Source organism: Protomyctophum bolini, assembly GCF_963924005.1.
Source record: "Protomyctophum bolini genome assembly, chromosome: 12".
NCBI lineage: Eukaryota > Metazoa > Chordata > Actinopteri > Myctophiformes > Myctophidae > Protomyctophum > Protomyctophum bolini.
In genome coordinates, this window is record NC_137873.1 from 19,104,366 (window position 1) to 19,125,962 (window position 21,597).

General features: G+C 43.2%; 3 protein-coding genes across 3 annotated transcripts; 1 reads left to right on the plus strand and 2 right to left on the minus strand.

Moving 5' to 3' along the window:
• Positions 1-3,719: 3,719 nt before the first annotated feature.
• Positions 3,720-7,557, minus strand: fam78ba (family with sequence similarity 78 member Ba; the record flags this gene model as incomplete). The annotated part of the gene is made up of 3 exons (XM_080777950.1): positions 3,720-3,962; positions 6,422-6,701; positions 7,223-7,557. The coding sequence occupies 3 exons, from the start codon at positions 7,555-7,557 to the stop codon at positions 3,720-3,722; spliced, it is 858 nt and encodes a 285-aa protein (XP_080634076.1).
• A 2,177-nt stretch (positions 7,558-9,734) lies between these two features.
• On the plus strand, positions 9,735-18,337 carry cmpk (cytidylate kinase). The gene is made up of 6 exons (XM_080777952.1): positions 9,735-10,028; positions 11,913-12,059; positions 13,048-13,200; positions 13,580-13,656; positions 15,847-15,943; positions 17,169-18,337. Exons 1-6 carry the CDS (start codon positions 9,903-9,905, stop codon positions 17,208-17,210), a joined length of 642 nt encoding a protein of 213 aa, XP_080634078.1. The 5' UTR covers positions 9,735-9,902; the 3' UTR covers positions 17,211-18,337.
• Positions 18,338-19,773: 1,436 nt separating this feature from the next.
• On the minus strand, positions 19,774-21,597 carry LOC308326134 (glomulin-like; the record flags this gene model as incomplete). Its single annotated transcript, XM_080778941.1, has 1 exon — positions 19,774-21,597. The coding sequence occupies one exon, from the start codon at positions 21,595-21,597 to the stop codon at positions 19,774-19,776; it is 1,824 nt and encodes a 607-aa protein (XP_080635067.1).

Genomic DNA, 21,597 nt, shown 5'->3' on the forward strand with positions numbered 1-21,597 from the left:
CATACTACAGCATCACATAAAATGTGCAGATCGACAAGCTTGCGTTTTGAGATTGTAGATCTGCTCCTTTTACTTTTTGAGGGGCACTAGCCCCGACTATGTCCAGCTTTGAGGGTGTGTGTAAACACAAACATTAATTTGTCCTAACAAAAAACATTGAATGCCATTGATAATGATTCTGAATGGCCAGTTTTGAGTGTTTGTCCCAACACAAACATTAAATGCCATTGATAATGAATGGCCAGCTTTGAGCATTCGTCCCAACACACACATTGAATGCCATTGCCAGTTTTGAGTTCAAACATTGAAGACGAAGGTGAGGATGCAAACTCTGAATTCTGCCGGAATGAGATGATGTATGATGATGTACGATGATAAGAGCGCCCCTCACTTCACGCAGGTGTGATCTTTACATTTAAAAGTAAATGAACAGATGAACAATTAACTTAAGTAATCAGGACCAATGTGGCATCCTGATGGTAACCATTTCACTATCAATACGTCCAACGGATCAATTGCTCTCCAATCCAGTGATGTAAACCACTCCATATAATACTATTAACATATAATTAATACTGATTAATAAGCTTAAAGCCATTGGTTTTGATAGCACATCAGTGACGATTCAATCCTACCTGGAGGGGGAGATTCTGCCCTTGTTGGAGGGGGGAGAGAACAGATGGTTTGCAGTCTGTGACTGCAAATTGTTCGCAGATGACTCTGCACTGCTGGTCTCAGACAGGAACAAACTGCATTTTGAAAAGGCCCTCAGCTCTGAATCAAATAGTAATCTCAGCAATGCCGACGGCTTCTCAGTTAAAGTGGGTGACAAGATTATCACACAAGAAGATTAAATTACTACTTAGGTTCCATCCTGGAGGCAAATCTTTCCTGTGATAAAATGGCCAGTGGCCAACAATGAAATATCTGTAGATTCCTGTACAGGATCTCCTCACTGGTCAACAAAAACATTGTGAAGACCTTAACAGGAGCCAGGAGCCCTCATACAAGGTTTCTTCGACTATGCATGCACCTCTTGGTACTACAGCACCTCAAAGGCCCTTAAAACTAGGCTCCAGACTTCCCAAATCAAACTGGTCAGCCCACCTCACCCTTTCCCATTTGATAGGCTGGAATGGCTTTGCGTTGTTGACATAGTACAGCAACTTGCAATGGGCCTGCATAGTCTACGGGCCTGCGATTCGCTACACCACCAAGATACCCATGTAATTGTACCTGTCAAAATACTTCCTTAATGTCAACAGAATCCACAATCACAACAGCAGAGGGACTGAGGGAGTTAAACAAACCACCAGATTCCGCTCAAACAAGGGATTAAATTCATGTGGAACGCCCTACCAACAGCCATTAAGAAATGTGAATCCATAGACTCCTTCAAAACCACTATCTAACAGCACCTACGGACAGCTGGCACCTGTAAACAAAACAAAAAAGTCAAAGTACCCCCCCTCTGTTTTCCCCATACTGTAAATGTTTTTCCCTTTTTTGCTAGCCCCTCCTATGCACAGCTTTGTGTTTTTGTGTGTATGAGCACACTTTCTGTGTTTGTGTATGAGCACGTAATGTGCTCAGCTAATTGGCTGAGCACGGAATGTGATGTATGATGATAAGAGTGCCCCTCGCTTCAAGTATGATTTAACTTTTCTTTAATGATGATTTCCTGTTTTTTATAGAAGTGTATATTTGTAAGTCTATGTTCTGATGAATTGAAAATGTAGGACCCTGATAGGTAGGACATGAAACCTACCAAATCAATGTTTCTCGAGCACTGCCTTATGAAGGGAAAATGTGATTAAACGGAAACGTCAATAGAATCTCCTGACTGTACCACAAGCTCAATCATTTTTGATCACCCGTGGAGCAAACAGCACCTACCCCAGGCAATTGATTAAGAATGGATCATAACGGAGGTTCCCTGGTGGTTCAAACGGATGGTGTAATGAGCAGCATAATGTTATGAGTTTGATTGTGGAATGTCACCCATCTTCTCTGCGCTCACTCCACAATACAATATTATACAAATGTAAATATGTTAAGTTGAAGTGGGTGTAAGTGAAATTATTTTAACAAACAAAAACATATGTACGTTTTCCTCTAAAAAACACCTTGAGAGTTGCAAATGTTAATCCTAGCCTCAATCAACTAATGGTGCATTCACATGGGCAGAGGCAAAAGATTCAAAGATGCAAAGTTAGCCTACACAGTGTATTTGTAGCTGTTGTAGCTTGCAGCAGCTACAGTACAAGCGTCAGATTTTACTTCAACATTCAAAGTGCAAAACTGTACCCTTCTATTGTAATGAGGGTTCATTTTATATCACTCAAGGGTTTGAATAAAGTAATCTTTTATAAATAAAATGAGGATGTCCTGACCTTATCCCAGACTGAACCAAATTCAAGTGCTATTAAGAAAATATATTTGTCCTACTTTGAATGTAAGCACATCAAAAGTTGCACTTCCTCCATAAACTATGGCTCCATTACAAATTGATACGATTCAATTTACTGTATATCAGCCTGTCACACCTTGTGGGTCTATTCTAAAACACACAAGTGTGACCACTGCCATGTAAAATATAGCCTTTGGCTCCATTTCAAATCAATAATGTAAAACCATACCTGTAGTATGGCTATGTTCGAAGTAGATTTCAGCCCTCTGTAATGATTTGTGTGACCCTAATTCATATCTTATGAGCCTCTTATGCCTTTCTGTCACTGCAGTGGTATGGCAATGTTCCAATTGAACTATTTGGCACTTAACGTGATTGATTGAAAAATAACTTTTTCTGTCAGCTGCATTTATTCAACGTTTCAACCTCTCACCTCTCATAGCCTGTCAGTCAAAATAATAGAATATCTGCTGTATTATGAGGTCTGGGGCATTACAAGCTAGCGATGAAGATATGTGGTCCATGAATTCAAACAAATTAGTTTATCAGCCAAAAAAACGTTGCAATAGATCCACAGAAAATTGAATTTCTGTACAGACATTCATTCCAGTAAATTCCAGAGAACACTATATCTTTTTTCTTCTTCTTTTTTTTTTTTTTACCTTTATACCAAGTGGGTGATCTAAATACAATCTGGTTGCGTGTGAGTTTTTATCTTAACCTAACAGAAGATTCATATAATTATCGTCCAGAATTGGCACTGAGGAGCTTTTGTCCAGCTTGCATGGATGTGACACAAGATTATTTCCAGTCAAAATGTCTTCCGATAACAAGATGTATAAAATAAATGCTATTTTGTGCCTTGTAAAGATTTCTCTCTCACTCTCTTTCATGCAATAAGATCTACATAATGCAGGAAGCAGTTCTCTTAAATTTCATTGGAACTTCTAAAAAACAGTGTTCTTTTTTTCCTGGTCAAAAGGCAGGCTCAATTCTATTGTAGTTCAAAAATCAGTCCGGGGCCAAACAAGCATCGGCGTGGCGTAGGGCTCAGCTTGTATTTAGAAACAGTTCTCAGTGGGCTTACATCATGAAACCTCGCTTAATTTTAATTTAATAATGAGCCTCTGTCGTCTTCTTGGAGCTCAGTAGGGAACTTCATTCCCCTCCTCTCCGGTAGGCTACAGCACTTTCATTATACCTTCGTTCCCCCAAAACAACCTTTCTCTCTCTCAAAGTTTGTATGTATATATATATATATATATATGTATATATATATATATTTCTTTTTTTGCAGGTTGACACCCTTTTATTTTGGCGGTATGACCACTAGCGGTGCCCCTCTCCGTGGCCTCCACATTAGCACCTGGGCGTCATTGGCGTTGGGTCTCCCTAGTGCATTTGGCGGGATGGGTTCCTGGTAGTTGAGGATGTGGGGCTGCTCCTGATGCGGCCGGCCCACCAGCGAGGCCCGTGAGCCCAGCGGCATATCTGGGTCCACGGCAATGTCTACACGCATCCGCCACCGCACCGTCTGCAGCACGATGCGCTCCTGGGGGACGAGAGAGAGGAAAGTGTAACGTTAGTATAAATAGAATTTGCGTCCTCATCTTCGTCTTCAATGTTTGTCAATGGCATTTAATGTTAGGCTAATGTTTGTGTTTACACACAACCTCAAAGCTGGACATAGGAGGGGCTAGCGCCCCACAAAAAAGACGAGACCAAGGCACTCTATTTTTTCTTCTAATCCCACGATTTTGTAACCCATTTTTCACCCCTGTGTCAATTATCTAATGTGATCCTGGGCTCTACACACCCTCCGCCAACCCCAACGGACTCCAACTCGGGGTCATACCTATGTTCCCTCAGCCATATGTTCCCTCAGCCCTATGTTCCCTCAGAAGGAGCATTGGTCCGAGGTGCGCTGGGGGTCGGGAGAGGGTGGGTGGTTAGGTTTAGGTGTTTGCCCCGGGGGAGGTTAGGGTTAGGGTGAGGGTTTGAGGTAGGTTGTCGATCGGACCGTCGGCATATTGACGCGGACCCGAGGGAACATAGGGCTGAGGGAACATAGGTACGGTCCCCTTGAACTCATGCATGAGTGTCCAAGTCGCTCCTTTGAGTTTCCCTGGTTGGATGTAGCGCGTGGAATGAACACGTTATTCCAACAAGTTCCTTTCCCCTCCATCAGGCGCCAAACAGATGCGCTCCTTCCTCTCTTTTTTCTGTAATGTTAGTATATTTGATATGTCGTCGCTGTCCCGCGGAAACCTCCTATCTCCGTATTCTAACTTTTTGTGTAGTATGTTTGTGTGCTGTGTATGTGTGTGTGTGTGTGTGTGTGTGTGTGTGTGTGTGTGTGTGTGTGTGTGTGTGTGTGTCTGTCCGTCTGTTACCAGCTAATCTCCGGCACCGTTAACCCGGTTGATGCCAAATTTTGCGCGCACACTCCCTGGATGCCAACGATGAACCTCTGCCCCACATTTTCCAGAATGGCCTGTTATAGCACCACCAGGAGGCCGACTTTTGACTTTTATTTATATTACTCCTGCAGATTCTGTCCAAAAAGTAATGTTATGTTAAAAAATGTAAAACAAAACGGGTGGTTCTATACATACTGTATACTGCAACTGAACAAATGTGAAATGTGAGAAACTCAATAAAAAAAACATTGAAAATGACAAATTGCAGATCTGGAAGCTAGAAGCAATGCATTTTGAGCATGTCAATGTGCTACTTTTGCCGGTTTCATTCTGAAAAGTAATAGTTTTGGACATATGAGGTTTCCACGAATCCACCCGACACTCAGAAACAATATATGATACGTGGCAGTCGGTGTACAGCTTTGGCATTAGAGGCACGGTCTATTTTAACTTCATGACTAGAACTAGGCCCTGTGTTTCACACAACACCTCCAGCTCTGCATCCTTTGTGTCCTCTCTATTCCACTGGTTGTCAATGTGAGGTCCGGGGACCACCCAGGATCCATATGGACGCTTACTACGCGTCTGTAACTTCACTGATGATATTACAGTGTAGACTGGGGAGTATCACAGATAAAAATGGTATCCAATCCGAGTGTGTGGCGTAATGCATACAGTAACAAACTGGGTCTGGGGGTCCTTGAAATTAAAAAGGTTTAGAAACAGATGACACATGTCTTACATGTGTCATTTGATCTGCTAACTGCATTACTCCACCAGTAAATGCAGTAAATGCCTGAGTATTACTTAGTTTTCAAAGAAAGCGGGCTGCAGTGTTGCAGTTATACAGTATAGGTTCTAAATCTAAAACAATTTCATGCCAAGGACCCAAATTGATATATTTTTGGCTGTAGGCCCTCATCTGAAGCCATTTTGTGCCTGCAACACCCACGAGAGAAAATGTGTGTCATTTTAAAGATTCTTCTTCGATCTACAGGTATAAAGTATAAAACAGGGTTGAACTGATTTTGATGCAATGTTATCTGGGTTGGGGAGCCCCTGGAACCATGTCAGTCAGAGAGACTCACCACCCCATGCAGGCACAATCTGTTCACGTCAGGCAGGCTATACTGTTGTATCAAATGCTGAACAAACAGACTAAGCGACAGTGTCCACAGCCTGGCTATCAGGATGCTGAATAGGCGCTGAGTCCTGTCGCCTTGTCAGTCTTACTGCTGCATTACAATGGTAATATCACTTTAGATGTGCTTTATATCAGCCAATATTTGACTTTTTTGATGACATCAGTACCGGCAATGCCGTAGTGTCATGGTTTTTCTTCTTTTTTTCCCTTTCTTTTTTTACATCAATCAATATTGGCCATGTCTCATCATGTCTCATCAATGCCACATCTACAAGCTCACAATGTGTCGCTCTGTGAGCTTATAGATTATTAATTCTGATTAGAATGGAATTTGTCCTTTTTGACAGAATGCCGTTCAAAACATCACTAACCAGTAGTCTGACTCTCCAAAATGGGGATGCGGTCATCGGACCCAAGAACGCAGCATGGGTCGGGCTCTCGTCCTACCTTGGTGACGGAGTTCATGGCCACCAGCCAGGTGATGAAGCTCTGGTCTCGGGTGATGTGCGTCAACATGGGCGTGTTGCTGTTGCTGATGGGCACGGCCCAGGTCACACTGGGGTAGAAGTTATCGTTCATGCTGACAGTCAGACGCGACGGCTTGGACGTGGGCCCCGTCAGTGTGACCGTCTCGGTGGTGTTGCCGTACCAGGGGTAGCTGACACCGTCCGAGTCGCTGATGGCCTTGACCCGGCCCTCGCGCAGCTCCGGTAATTCCCAGCTGGACCTGCAGTAGCGGGCAGAGAGAGAGGACTGAGAGAGTCACTGACTAATAACCACCTCCCAGTGTGTGTGTGTGGTGGTTCCAGAATCAGAATCAGTTTTAACCACAATAAGTGGTGTCAACAAGAATGTGTGTGTGTGTGTGTGTGTGTGTGTGTATATGCAAACATTCTGTATGTGCACATACGCCTGTGCGCGAACACACACACACACACACACACACACACACACACACACGTTTGTATTACAATACTTGTATTACAATACATTTTAAGACAACAATTTTGTCCGGCACCTCTAAAAGGACTGATGTGCATTGCACCTCTGCCTTATTTGCCTTATGTGAAAAGAGACGTGATCATGACACTTCCTATACCTGTAAAACCACAACTCTACACGTGATTCTGTTGTATCCCTGAAATATCCCCGCCTCTAGTGTGCTATAATAAGAGTATATCTCTTATCGTGGACACTGCACTGCATGCTCCTGTCCTGTCACAAACAACATCCCAGATCAGAACTTACATGCCGATGTCCCCATAGGTGTTGTAGAACTCCATCTGGGTACAAGCTTGGATCCACCCCACCACCCAGGTCTCATGCCGGGGAACCGGTGGCATCACGATGCCCGCCGAGGCCCTGAAGTAAGGCGTCTTGTAACGCAGGACGATGGGCGAGTTCTCCTCGATGATGGTCGGACACTGGTCAATGGATGCCGACACCTCGTACACCACGATGTTCTCCCGTCTGATTCGAGGCTTGCACGCGATGCTCTGAAGGCAGCCCATCGTGCTGGCGAGTAGCAGAGTAAGCAGAACCGGAGACAGGGGGAACCAATGACACCTGACCCGTATGTCCATCACATCAGTCGCCTTCGGGTTCCACCCTTGCCTTGAAGAGCAGATCAGTTTAATTGGCCATAATCACCGTTTGGGTGTGAGGGAGAGACAGAAAAAATAACTGCATCACTCTTAAAGTAGCCTAAACCCATAGCCACCATTCGATCAGATATGAAAAACATCCAGAGTCATATGTGGAGCGGATGGAAGGTATCCCAGTCCTCTGCAGCCTCCGTTCCCCGTGCTGTCTGCTGACTGCCGCACTGCCCTTGGTGTTTGTCCCCAGAAGCTGCAATCCGGCCTCCCCTGGGCTGCTGCTTCCCCACCACGCCTGGTCTGACGGCTCCTTTATTCCTTAATGTCGAGTCCACGCGGCCGGCCGAACGTCGGTGCCCCTTGATCCTGCTGATCCGGTGTCGTCGGCTCTGTGTTGTCATGTCAAGCGGCGACGTGCAGGCAGGGCAGCTATCGGTGCGTCAGTGTGGGGCTGGATGATGTCTTTGTTTGGACCGTATACGGCTTGCCTTTTTAGCCTACATCTGTGCAGAGACGATCCTGACAGGCTAATAAGAGCACTATACCTTTAACCTATACCGTCTTCTTGGCCCGCACACACGCACGGGATTTCAGCGTATATCGGCTAGGCTGCACGACGAGAGCGAGCCCTCATCACCCGAGACGCAAATCAGCTGTAATGGAGCGTTTTCCTAGCAGCGGGGCTCCGTTCTTCAGGTGCGTAAAGAAGGATGCATGAATGGTGCATCGTGGATGAAAACGCAAAATTAAAAACAACCACAAGATGGTGAATGATCCATCCACACCCGTCCCTCGGTGATGATGAGTCGCCTATATAGCCATTATGTAGTGTATATTATAGGCTATTACTTATATTATAATAACGCCGTCGTCGATCTTGTTGGTCTTGTAGTAGAGTAGAGAGAATATGTTTTGCTCGGCGTTGTTCAGATAGAGTCGGGTGCTGATGCTGCTAGAGCAGGCGGGGAGGGGAGGGGGGATGGGCGGGGCGGGACCAGGGTGGGGTGTCACCCGACCTCTGCATCATTCAGGACTCAGGAGTGATGCTGCCAATGATTATTTTAGGCTATTGTACATATTGTCATGTTTTTCAATTAGAAACTATAGTAAAATACGCACATCACTTCGTGGAGGTGCTGGGTTCAAAAAGTGACATATAGAGAAGGGAATTGACGACGTTTCGAGCCTTATCTTTTGGAGCATATGAGTGTGCAGGTTCCCTTCTCTTTTCCCATGTTTTTCAATTGAAATAAATAATTTAAAGTTGTTGTTTTTTATTGAACACGTACTATGGTCTAAGCCTCAGTCTAAGCCTCGGAGTCTAAGCCTAAGGCAAGCGTACAGCTAAACAGTAGAAATCACAACGTTTCGGTCTATAAGACTTTTCATCAGACAGTATTAAAGCATCATTTGAAAAACACTAACTTTGTTAACTTTGTTGTTGTTGTGTCCATGTTATAACCCCAAGTATGTTTTTTAGCCTATTTATTGTTTCTGTTAAAGAATCATCAGTAGGCTTGTATACCACCACTAAACCTGCACATTAATGCTCATTAAATATAAGCTCATTTATTGACATTTATTAATTTATTGGCAATGGCTTCAGTGTGCTAACTTTAACACTATACGCACCCAAAGAGAAAGGCTGCATGTAGTTTCTATATTTTCCTGGAAAATAAAGGCTTTCGCCTTTATTTTATATTTTTTATAGAGTGACAGACAGTATGCTGACAGGAAATGGGGGAGAGAGATGCAGTAAAGGCCGTCGTGATCGGGAGTCGAACCCGCAGCACACTGCCAGACTCGGACTACCGGCCGGACCGCTGAGCCACGGCCCAGGCCCCTGGAATCTCACTTGATGATATTTTGTTAGGCAGGTTTCTGAAGCCCACCAATGATACACAATTACACACACAGCGTGAGTAGACAGAAATGGTGCCATCTTATATGTGAGCACTAGTGAGGAGGAGGCAGAGGGGCAATTATATGAAGATGAGGTTGAAAATGTGCAGTGCAGAGTGCTTCTTTAATACAAAATAAATAAATATAATATACACAAGTAGGCGTGGTTCACAAATACAGAACCACGCCCCGTCGACATCCCCATTGGTCCGCGAGGTCAACAGCGGAAGTAGTGTGCCCGCCGCGCCTGTGTATTCCTATTCACTTCACTTCTTCCTAGTTCCTACTGACACGCATTCATTTCATTCACCCGGACCGTTCAGTCTGCACAGTCAGTCCGCCGTTCCACATTGACGGGCTACCGTGCTGCGGTCCTCCCCGCCGGTGTGTGTGTCTGTGTCTGTGTGTGTGTTCCACTCCCACGGTGTATGTTGGTCCGTCTGCTGTGCACTGTCACCCAGAGCGCGTTGAGGATGATGAAGAAGCCGCAGGTCGTGTTTGTTCTCGGGGGGCCCGGCGCCGGGAAGGGGACCCAATGCTCCAGGATCGTGGAGGTGAGGAGGAGAGAGATGAGATGAAACGGAGGATATAACCAGAAAAGCGTCTCGTAGACGGAAAGTGGACGTTCTGAAGTGTGTGTCGTTATTATTGAGCCTCCTGTTGGGATTATTACGTTATATCGACTTCAGATTGTCCTCTAAAATGAACCCACTGGCGTTAGCTGTAGCTGCTAGCCCATGTCGCTAACTTAGCCTGTTGTATATCGGTATATACCTTAATGTTATGCCCAGTCGTTCGACGGTGTCGCGCGCCGAAGATACCCGATCTACAAGCTCACAAAGCATCGCATCAGTGACGCGCTGTGAGATTGTAGCTCGGGTATTTTTGGTGCGAAACACCGTCGGACGACTGACGCATAAACGGTGACATTCACCAACTCTGCCAACTGTGCTAGTGTTCTGGGCAGTGGTGGAACAGAATGCTCATGCCCAAAATTAACTGACTTGTCATTAAACCAAATACAGCTGGAAAGTAGTTATTGTTACTGACCACTTTTTATGTCACGTGCCTGTGCTTTTTGCTTCTAAAATCAATCTACTTGAAGTTGACCGATTTTTGAATGAAGTATGTACTATTATATAGCCTAGTCTATAGTTAAGTTACAACATAATCATATAGTGTAATCCCCCCCCTCATAACTGTTTCAATTGTTAAAAAGTTGGTCTGATCACATTCACATTCATTGGTTGGTATACCGTAAAATCCCCAGTGTTATGTTATGGATGAATCCATATCCGTTTGGTTATATTTTTATACTCAAACAATGGATATTTCAATGTCCTTAACTAAGTATGTAATCTCACTTATTCTACACAAGTAAAATAATGTAAGTGTAGAACTTATTCTTGAGTAGGATATATTCTATTATTCTAGTACTCGTTCCACCACTGCTGGTTAAATACTATTCATATTAAAAGAAGTATGATGTGATTTCTATACTCGGGGCCTATTGACATTATTGTCTATGTGGCAATCATATCGGTGACTCGTATGGGCTGTTCCTGTTACGTAATAAGCGTGCATGTTACTGTAGGATTGCCTTTTGAACATATACGTGGTCAGGTAGATATCACACCTGATACATAAACTGCATGACCATGTCTGGAAGTTCCAGAGATAAAAAGCTTGATGGGTTATTTTCAGTCAGTACTAAGTAGGGACACACCATTTCCATGGGGATGAAGCTTTTGGAGCGTTCTTAATACAGTCTTCTTAATACAGTATAATTTGCTTAATCTTGCCTATCATTCTTGACTTTTTATTTGTTCTTCATCATTAGAATATAAATGCCATGCACTATGAATTATGAAGTACTGAAACATGTTCCTTTGATGTTAGCCTGGTCCTGAAAGTCAGACACATCAAAAGTGTGTGACGCTATGGGAGGTTCGAACAGCTTCAATGGCTCTGGCTGGCATGCTATTTTGATGAATGTGTGTGCGTGGGTGGGTGAGAGAACGAGAGATTCAATGACCTTCAGGCCTCATAACTGGTTGTAGCCTCTCCCCTGCTTTTTGAATTGCCATCCTGTTGGCCACAGGTTGAGCTGGAATGGCAGCTACTTACCTAGGGCATGTATAGAGTACTCCATTCATTCAGCATACAAGGATTGTCCTATAGCTTCTTAGGCCCTGGCTGAGATAAATTTAGCCACATGTGCATTTCCCCACTGCCTGACTTTCAGTGTCAGTAGTAGTCTAGTAGAACATCAAACACTGATTGAATGCTAATCATATATATTTGCTATTCATGATAGCCACATCTCAGTTGTTGATGTGAACCCGATGTTGAGGTTCTGTCCATCACATATTTGCAGGTCAGTCAATAAAGATCTCTCTCTCTCTCTCTCTCTCTCTCTCTCTCTCTCTCTCTCATAGGGCTACAGTTACACTCATCTGTCAGCTGGAGACTTATTGAGGGCAGAGCGAAGCAGAGAAGGTTCGGAGTTCGGCCAGCTCATTGACAACCATATCAAGGAAGGCAAGATCGTTCCCGTAGAGATCACCATCAACCTACTCAGGAAGGTACGAGTCATTTAACCCATTCTGGGCGGGGACCCCTTTTGGTGTTTTAGGCATTATGTTAAACTTTAGCTATTGAAAAATATCAGATCGGCCTGGGCCATGGTGGTCCAGGCACCTTGGCTGAGTGGTCCAGGCACCTTGGCTGGTAATCCAGCCTGGCAGTGTGCCGCGGGTTCGACTCCCGATCCCGACGGCCTTTACTGCATGTCTTCCCCCCATATCTCTCCCCATTTCCTGTCAGCCTACTGTCTGTCCCTCCATAAAGAATATTAAAAAACTAATATTTTTTTTTAGCAGATCTACAAGCTTATAGCTCATAGACAGGCAGGCAGGCAGACGGATATGATTGAAAATGTGTGAGCTCCACCTCCTCTGCAAACATGTCTTGAATGACACGAGCAATGACTGATAAGAAGTACTAACTAGCATTGGTAATAGACACTATGTGGGGTGAACCACGTTATAAAACAATCCGAAATACTGTACAACCACACCATTTGGAAAAATATAAATTCACTTCAATTCACTTTCTCCGAATGAGTCTCCATGCTGTGTAGAGAAATGAGACTCCTGAATTTGCCTCCAAAATGATGTCAAAGCTTTCATGTAATCTTTCAGCATAATTGCCCTGATGAAGACCAGTTGCTGGTCGAAACATGTTGACCGTGATTATACAGCCTCTCCTCCGTTATTTTTCGACTGCTCCGTTCACGCCTCTTTTTAAAGCTTTCATCTCATTTATATTTTCCAGTGCAGCCTCTGTAATTCTCAAGGCAGAAAATAGGCACGGAGAAAACAAACAAGAACTGTTCATTAGAACGGTTGCTTATAAATTGTCCAGTTTAGTTGCCTTGATTCTTTTAGCAGTCACTGGGTATCGTTCGCAATATAGTGTGTACAGTAGGATGAGCTGTTACGGCAGGAAAAAGACCTGATCCTTTTGCGAGCGAGTGTTCCAGGAATGTTTTTGTTGTTTGTCCATGATCAGGCAATGGAAGAGACCATGAAGATGAACGAGCAGAAGTTCCGTTTCCTTATAGACGGCTTTCCCCGCAACGAGGACAACCTCCAGGGATGGACTCGGGTCATGGAGGAAAAAGCACATGTCAAATTTGTCCTTTTCTTTGACTGTGGCAACGAGGTAGGTGATGTGGAGGCAGAGCTAAAGTATACTTGACGAACATAACAGATAACTGTGATTTATGGCTTTTGAGTACAGCATGGAACGAAGTATGAACTAGATAAAGTGCCCCTCTGGGCACAGGTCTCCACCAGGGCAGGTCAGGTTGTGCCTCCTGGTGGCGCTATAATAGGCCAATGTGAAAAGGGTGAAATTTCTTCTTATGCCTTGGATGGCAATTGGGATGATTTGAGGCATTTTGTGGATTACTGTGATTTATGGCTTTTGATTACAGCATGCAACGAAGTATGAATTGGGCTTCTCTGTCTTTTGCATGAAACAATACTGGGTGATGTTGAGAGTGTCATGCTGAGGACAGGGTCCATCCTTTTGTTCTCAGGTCTGCATTGACAGATGTCTTGAGAGGGGAAAGAGCAGCGGACGCACAGACGACAACAGAGAGAGTCTGGAGAAACGGTACTGACCTGCTGTATGGATAAATGATCTTACGTTTGACCCTAGTCAAGCCAACTCTTTTTTTTAAACATCTGTTTATTATGATTTTTGGCATATAAGCATTTCAGTAATGATTTAACCATAAAATTACAGATCGGACAAAAAATAGCAAAAAACAAACAAACAAGAGACTTACAATAAAAGGAGACAAAACATAACTCAAAGAAAAAGACAAAAACAATAAATTATAACTGACAAGGCTGATGACTACACGGCACTCCGGGGACAGAAACAACATCACTATAAATTCTAAAAAACATTTCTGATATGAAAAAGAAGACATATGCATACATGTGTACCCTCATAGAAAATACAAACATACATACAGTATACACATATCAAATATTAATTAGATGACATTACAGGGCAAAACAACATTGAATTACACCACTTCAGTCCAATGTAACAAGCATCTCAATAATGGGCGACCAGGTTTTTAGATAAAGGTGTTCTTTTTTCGACAAGGTGAATCTAATTTTCTCCATATGCAGCACTCCTCCCAGCTCCCTTAGCCACATGTCAACTGTCGGAGGTTTATCCGATTTCCAGGCTTGTAATATTAATTTCCTGGCTAACAGTGTTGCTAGTGAGATGGCCTGTGCCTCGTATTTGTTTTGTACTTGATCTGGTTCCACCACACCGAAGAGTAGTCAAGCCAACTCTTGTCGTGACAAATCATGACAACACACACAATATTTCGGGCCAAACAAAGAATTAGAAAGTAGAAAAAAATGGCAGGTTACAACCCTTTTTTGTTGTTTTTCTTCTTTGTAATTATTTGTTTGGTCCAAAATATTGTGTGTGTTGTCATGATTTGTCACGACAAGAGTTGGCTTCGTACGACGCTTAAAAGGTCTTTAAATAAATAAAGCACAAAATGCTTATGGGACAAATGCATTGCGATTAATTTCCTGGGCCACTCGTTGTTCTGAAAGGGGGAGGGACTGCGACACTCTATTCTGAGGGAAAACATTCAAAGTAGCTGATCCGTTGTGAGCTTGTAGATGAGCTATTTTCAGTGAAGATATTGAGTGTAGAACCTAGTCTAGTTTAGAGCCCTGGGGGACTCTGGTCAAATAAGTATGTAGGTTATAAGTAGTTCAGCCTAATTTATATTCTGTAGTACAATTGTGTTGAGTGCACAGAATAACAGATGTACAAGCAAACAACCCTTGTTGATTTGGTCTTCTTTGCAAGCTAGTAAGCACCTTTTGTAGTCTTCCAACCAATCAAGGCAGTGTATATGTATGCCTCACCTGCCAATGGCAGAGGGAACCACAGAATGCACCAACCTGCTCATCGGTCACTGGCATGCATAACTGGTGGCAGGAGGAGCCGGCAGGAATCGAACCAGGCACCTTCTGGTTCCCAGGGTGGCCACTCTACATCCTGAGTCACTGTTGCCCTATATGCCCAAATCCTGCTTTTAAACTCTAGTGCCCCACTTCCAAAAAACGAGACTTAATTACACTGGCTACAGAGCACCAATCTAGTTTCTCTACTGTATTATGTTCAATTGAAATTGGAAAAAAATGCCCTTTGAGGTCATAGCCCTTGCGTAGGCTGACTTCTGCTGTTGACGATAAATTGGTTAATTAATTGCTTTCTTTTGCCCATCACAAAGCAACCACTGTGTGCCTGTGTTATTCTCCTAGCATTGCGTACCTCGATCAATCAATCTTTATTGTCAAATCAAATTACGAGTAATGGGTGAAATTCTTGATGGTGCAGGCCCATCAATGCAGCTAAAAGATAGCTTAGAGAGAGTATAACTAATCTGCATAATGCATCCTATGTAATTAATGTGCATAAAAATGGAAGAGTCATGAAATGTTTGTAAAGGAGTCCATTTTAAAACATAGATCAGTTAAGGCTGTGCAGTGTGCAGCTTACTAGCGCTTAGTCCTGTGTCGTTTTGTCATATTTAGCCTAGTATTGTGTATGTGTGTCTGTTTGGCCCATTTAGCTATAGCCTTTCTATTCTGTACACGTTTTTGTGTGTGGCTCATATAGCCTAGCATTGTAATGTATACCCGTGTGTTTTTGGCCTATTTAGCCTAGCATTTGTGTCTTTTTGACCCAGTTTGTTGCTCCTTGGAGTCCCAAGTGCTGGCCGACCCCAATAACGAGCCTCATTTTCCTGTGCTGCAGGATCCAAACCTACCTCCAATCCACACGACCAATAATCGACCTGTACGCAAAAGAGGGAAAAGTACGCACCGTGGACGCCTCTCGCAACGTTGAGGAGGTGAGTACACGACCATCTAAACGAGCTGCATGTCTGTGTCTTCAAGGATATCCATGATTAGGAAATGCTGTTTCTTATCTTATGGCTGTTGTCCTTCCGTATTTGCTAACCCTATTGATTCGTTAAAGCCAGACGAAGTTTATGGTTTGTTTATACTTTCATGTTCAAAGCAGACCCTTGCACTTTTAAGAAGGATGTCAATATCATATCAGTCAATATCATAACTGCTGTGAAAGCAAACCACAATAGTTGTAACCCTATATTGTAAAGTATTAATCCATTTAGGACTGTAACCCCATTTTGGGTTTTTTACCCTTCAACACGGGTCGGGAACCCCTTTTGGGCTAGTTGTTGCTATGTGCAGTATATAGCAACATATTTTTATTTTATTGTTAAACTTTTGAATAAATAAAGTTTTTCAGAAAGGCTTTTTTAGAATTCAGGTCTAAATGGGTTGTATAAATTCACATAAATTAAATTCTGTTGCGGCCCTCAAGACCTGTGGAAGAGCATTCCATTGCCTACAGAGGACGAGGAGCAATTACGGGTTAATTGTCTTGCTCAATGATATTTTGACACTTAAAGGGAAAGCTCTACAAGCTTAACTGTGTTGTGAGCTTGTAGATCTTCTATTTTCTCTCATTTAAAAAAAATAGTGCTTAAAGGACCACTACACCACTTTTCAACCACTGGGCTCACTGCTAAAATCTATAATATCTAAAACCACATATTACACACATAAAGACCCCCAGGAAAGTGTTCTAAATCTTCTAAACGTTATTAATATATTTTTTTCCCTTTAGCACTATTTTAAAAGAGAGAAAATAGATCTACAAGCTTATAGAGCTGCTTTTTTATTATTTATTTATACAAAAATTCAGAAAAATACAGCATGGTTTGATAACATGCCAAAGACCGGCTAGTTGAACTATTTAAAAAATGTACAAAATAATAAAAAGTTTAGGCACAAGGGTAAGGCACATTATTTCAGTCTGGTATGTGGCAGAATCTTAAAATACACACGTCAAGGATTCTTCTCAGTTAAATAGGCCCAATTCAGTAGAAGCACAATAACGAATATTCTTTCAGAATATACTATTCTAGACTGTTATGAGGACAAATTATATGAAGATAGGTTTAATTTGCCAAATTTCGCATTCTTTAGAGTTTTATGTAAATTGGTGTTGGACCAGTTACATTTTTTTCCACTTTTTCTTTCATTCAGGTATTTGCGGATGTGAAAGCCATCTTGGACAAAGAGGGTTGAGCTTCAATGCCACAACTGTACCATTCACAGTTAACCTTTTTAGTTTTCTTTTTATCAACCACAGTTACTCTATACACTTAACGTTTACGACTTCATTCATATGACTTTTTACTTTGTTTTGTCTTATTTACCTATGTTTTTGTCTCTTTTGTAAACGCTGCGCTGCTCGTTCAAGAGTATGTGTACATTATTATAATGGGTGTGTGACTGAATCGAAGTTGGAGAAGAGTAGTAGCAGCTCTAGATCGCTAAAGGCTCTTGCATAGGAACAAGTCCAGTAGTATTGCTAGCTTGGTGAGACACTTAATATTGTTGTCACGCAGTGACACACTCTCTTTTACTATTAATTTCATACAAAGTCAAACTGCATATGTATCAGTGGTGGTTGCGTCTCCATTTCCAAGGCGGCCATCTTGCTTTGGACAGTCCAAATGTTGGTGGGGTTGTGTATATATAGGATGGATTATCAGTTATTTGCTTGCCAACTTAGATGAAATCAAATGTGGCTAAATGTTCACAACAAATGGCATACCTGAGGAATCCATCTGGTTTCAGGCATTAGAGTGGTCGGTGGTCTGAGTGATGCACAAACAATCATTATGAAACTGTGCCACCTTTAACCACTTTGAACCTGGTGTCCCACACAGCAAAAATAGGGTACAAGAAGTACAAGCTCATGTTGTGAGCTCCTAGATTGGCTATTTTCATCTGATGGTTTAGGTATAGGCGTAAGCGATTTATGAACAAGTAGAAGAGGACCAGAGCAACAAGCCCAACGGGTCTGCATGTTGCACACTTCACTGTATAGCATTTTGGGTCAGCTATAGCGTTGCACTTAATTAATGGGGAAGAGGGCATGAACAGACTGCTTGGTAAACTACGCCAGGAACCGGGCTTTTCCTCTTGGAAATTTGTTATTTAATCGTTTGAATTAGGCTTTTGTCCAGGTCTTTTATTGTGCCATGATGTAGTAGTTACCTGATGTTGCGTTTCTGAGAAGGAAAGTCTGTTAAGTTTGTCATGTTCTTTGTGTCTCAGAGGTGGACAGAATGTTCAGCTCTTTGTGAACTTGTACTGTACTGTTTCCATATGAACACTTGGACAGAAATAAAACTACAACATATTTATATGCTGACTGTCTTTTTTATGCGTTTGTTTATGTGGAAAAACCTGAGCAGAAGCCGGCTCTAGGTGGGCGGCCATCTGCCATGACTGACTTTGTTTGGACTATAGAAAAGTTGAAGATGTCGGTCATATTATTCGTTTTTGGCAGCTCAGTTCCATATTTTAGGTGTTTCATCCTCAGCCAGCAGAGGGTGTATAGACACCATGTTATTCTCCAGGACCAGTTTCACAGTGTTGCAGGCTGCCAGCCTATCCACAATCACTTGATATCCTGAAGTTGCAGCTATACAGCTATAATTATGTAGATTCAATTTATGATAGTGATTTCAAGATTGCCCTATCCATTTCCAAAGCCTTGGTCCGTGTTGATGCATTATTTGAACTAACTTATAAACAGTTACTTTTAGTGTGTATTTATTTAACTTAATTAGAAAACCTTGTTAAAGAACAGCTTACAATTATTATATTACAAACATTTACAGATGAGTATTCCCTTTCTGGTTTAATATAATGCAATGACTTTGTTTATAGAAGAGAGCGTGAGAACTTGTCAAATGGTGTGACACAAATTACTTAAAGCTTTACATAGGAAATCAAAGGAACTAGTCATTGCTTTTAGGAAAAAAGGAGGTCACCTCTAGGCTCTAAAGTAATCAGGTGGAGGCTATCCAGTCCTACAAGAAACTGGATGCTGATGAGGATAATAAATTGAGCTGGAAAGAGAATATCAATCCATATAGTGGCAAGTGTCTTGATCTATGTTGTGGTTTGAGTATAGATGAGGATCAAAATGGACAACAGAAATGGGATCAGTCAGTTAGTTGATTAAAACAAGACAGGCTTTTATATATCAATGTAACATTCCAATTGATTTTTATAATGGACTAGTCTGATTAACCACTCAAACCTGTTTTGCACAATGCTTGTATATTAAAATTGGCTTAAGGAATGGGATGGGCAAGACAGACAGACCACGTCGGTTGTATATGGGTATAAAAAGGACATGGACTGACATACAGAGATCTCCACATGGGCATAAAAGGACTCGGACTGACAGATGCAGATATTTCCATATATGGACATATCAGTCAGACGGGTGGTGCGATGTAGAATTCGACATGACTCTAGTAGTGAAAATATCACGACACGTGAGCTTGTAGACAATTTTATGCCCAGCTTTTGGTGTGTGCAGTAAACGCAAACATTATGGACAGAATGTGAAAATTGTGAGCATCTGTGATGATTTGATTGGTTGAGCACAGAATGTGATGTATGATGATGTGATGTATGATATGATGTATGAGTGCCCCTCATTTCACACAGGTGTGTTTTCTTTTAAGAATGTAAAGAAAGTTCCTCCAAAATCCATAATTTTTTATTCAAATCGATTATGTTTTGTATTAAATTGAATTGATTCATTTGATTGCACTCCTTGTCCTTAAGGACATGAATGGTCCTTCCCAATGAGTTCTTCTATCCGCACCAGAACACTCTTCATCATGTCAAATGTGTCCAGGGCTGAGCGCAGAGCCTCTATCTTTGTGTCCTTAGTCATGTTTGGCAGTGTCTCTTCACCAACAGATACAGAAAATGCAGAACTTTCCACTGGGATGTTGGTCTCTTTGCTGTCCATGTTCTTTCTGAGCTCCAACTCATACTGAGCTATGGACATGTTCAGACCAACACGCAGGGGCTTCAGGAAGGTCTCCTCTATCTTCAACAGCTCTGTCCAGATGCCCGTCCGGTTCTCTGGCTCTTTGTCTTTGATGACCAAATAGCGCAGGAGGTTCAGGGACTCCATCACTCTGTCCAGGTGGTGTAAGAGGTCCGTCTCTGATCCTTCAGGGAGACACAGCACCTGGCGCAGCAGGGGGAGGAGGTATGTCCCCTGGAACCACATATTGCTGTTTCCTGGTTTCAGGGAATAGTGTATCTGGTTTTTGATGTTTTTAATGATGTACCCCTCCACTCCCGGGTTGTTGCTGATCTTAAGCATAGACTGTAAAAATTTGTACTTGGCCCCATTGTCAAACTTATCGATGCTCAGCTGTAACACCTGAAGGCCCTTAGTTCTCAGATGGCCTGCTGGACACAGTGTCATAATCTTAAACAGCTTCTGTGGGACACTGATGAAAAGTTTGATGTCCAGTAGATGCACAGAGAGACTGGCGTCCTCCACCCTCAGCAGACTCTGCCGATACAACTCCAGTCCTTTCTGAATCCAGGTTTCCTCAGTGCTGGACAACAGCAGGCTTATATGTTCCATGTTACACCGTAGGAGAAACACAGGGCTGAACACAGCGGGGAAGCTATCTGCAGAAAGGTGATTGACAAACTGAAGATAAGCCAGGCTGGCTAGCGACACCTTGGGGTAGCGCGCCTCCTCTTCCGTATCACCCGGCACCGCTCTCCTCTTCAGCACAGGGCGGAGCACCAGGTTGTGGAGAGACTCCCCGATTTGTGTCAGACTGATCAATATCTCTTCGGCAAAGGCCCTGAGGGGAGACACGGCCTCCTCGGTGTTGTCTGCATCTGCCAGCACGACCCCCATGAGAGGCTCACTCAGACTCTTCATACAGAACCTGAGCAGTTGTGTCTTCAGCTCATCCTCCTTCACCGGCAGAGGCTTGTCTTCTCCATCCACCACAGCCGTGCCTGGGGCCTCGCCGCGGGACCGCAGCACGTTCTGCCCGGCCTCGCAGACGAAGGGCCTGATGAAGTCCCTGAGGACGGTGCAGTAGCGGCACAGGGAGAAGTCATCGTCTTCTTCCTGCTCTTTGGTCCCGGGGAGCGGCAGCTTGGCTGCCTGCTCCAGCAGGGTGGACAGAACTGTGCCCAGAGATGAGGCCTTGCGGCTTCCCAGGCGACCCAGCACGTCTTGTAGTGGTCTCCATAGGAGGAGGGCGGTGTCTGTTATGTTCTCAGGGCGGGCCTCGTCAACCTGCTCCAGTAAGCCAATCAGCAGCTCTTTGGGATTGCAGACCTCCAGCAGGTGTTTGAGAATGGCCAGGCAGTGAGGAATGTTCCTGTCCTCCTTTCTTAGAAGAACTTTGATCAAAGGAGGCAGCAGGATCCAGCCCATACATTTCACTATGTTGTTGTGTTTGTCATCCATGACAATTCTCAGTACCTGAGCACTGTTGCCCTCCTCTATGCAAGTCTGTCCAGTGTTCATAAACACATCATAATCCTCAGTGGTGTAGTCGTCATCTTGGACTGCTTGACACCTCCGGACGACATCACTGAGTTGCTCCAGTGCCAT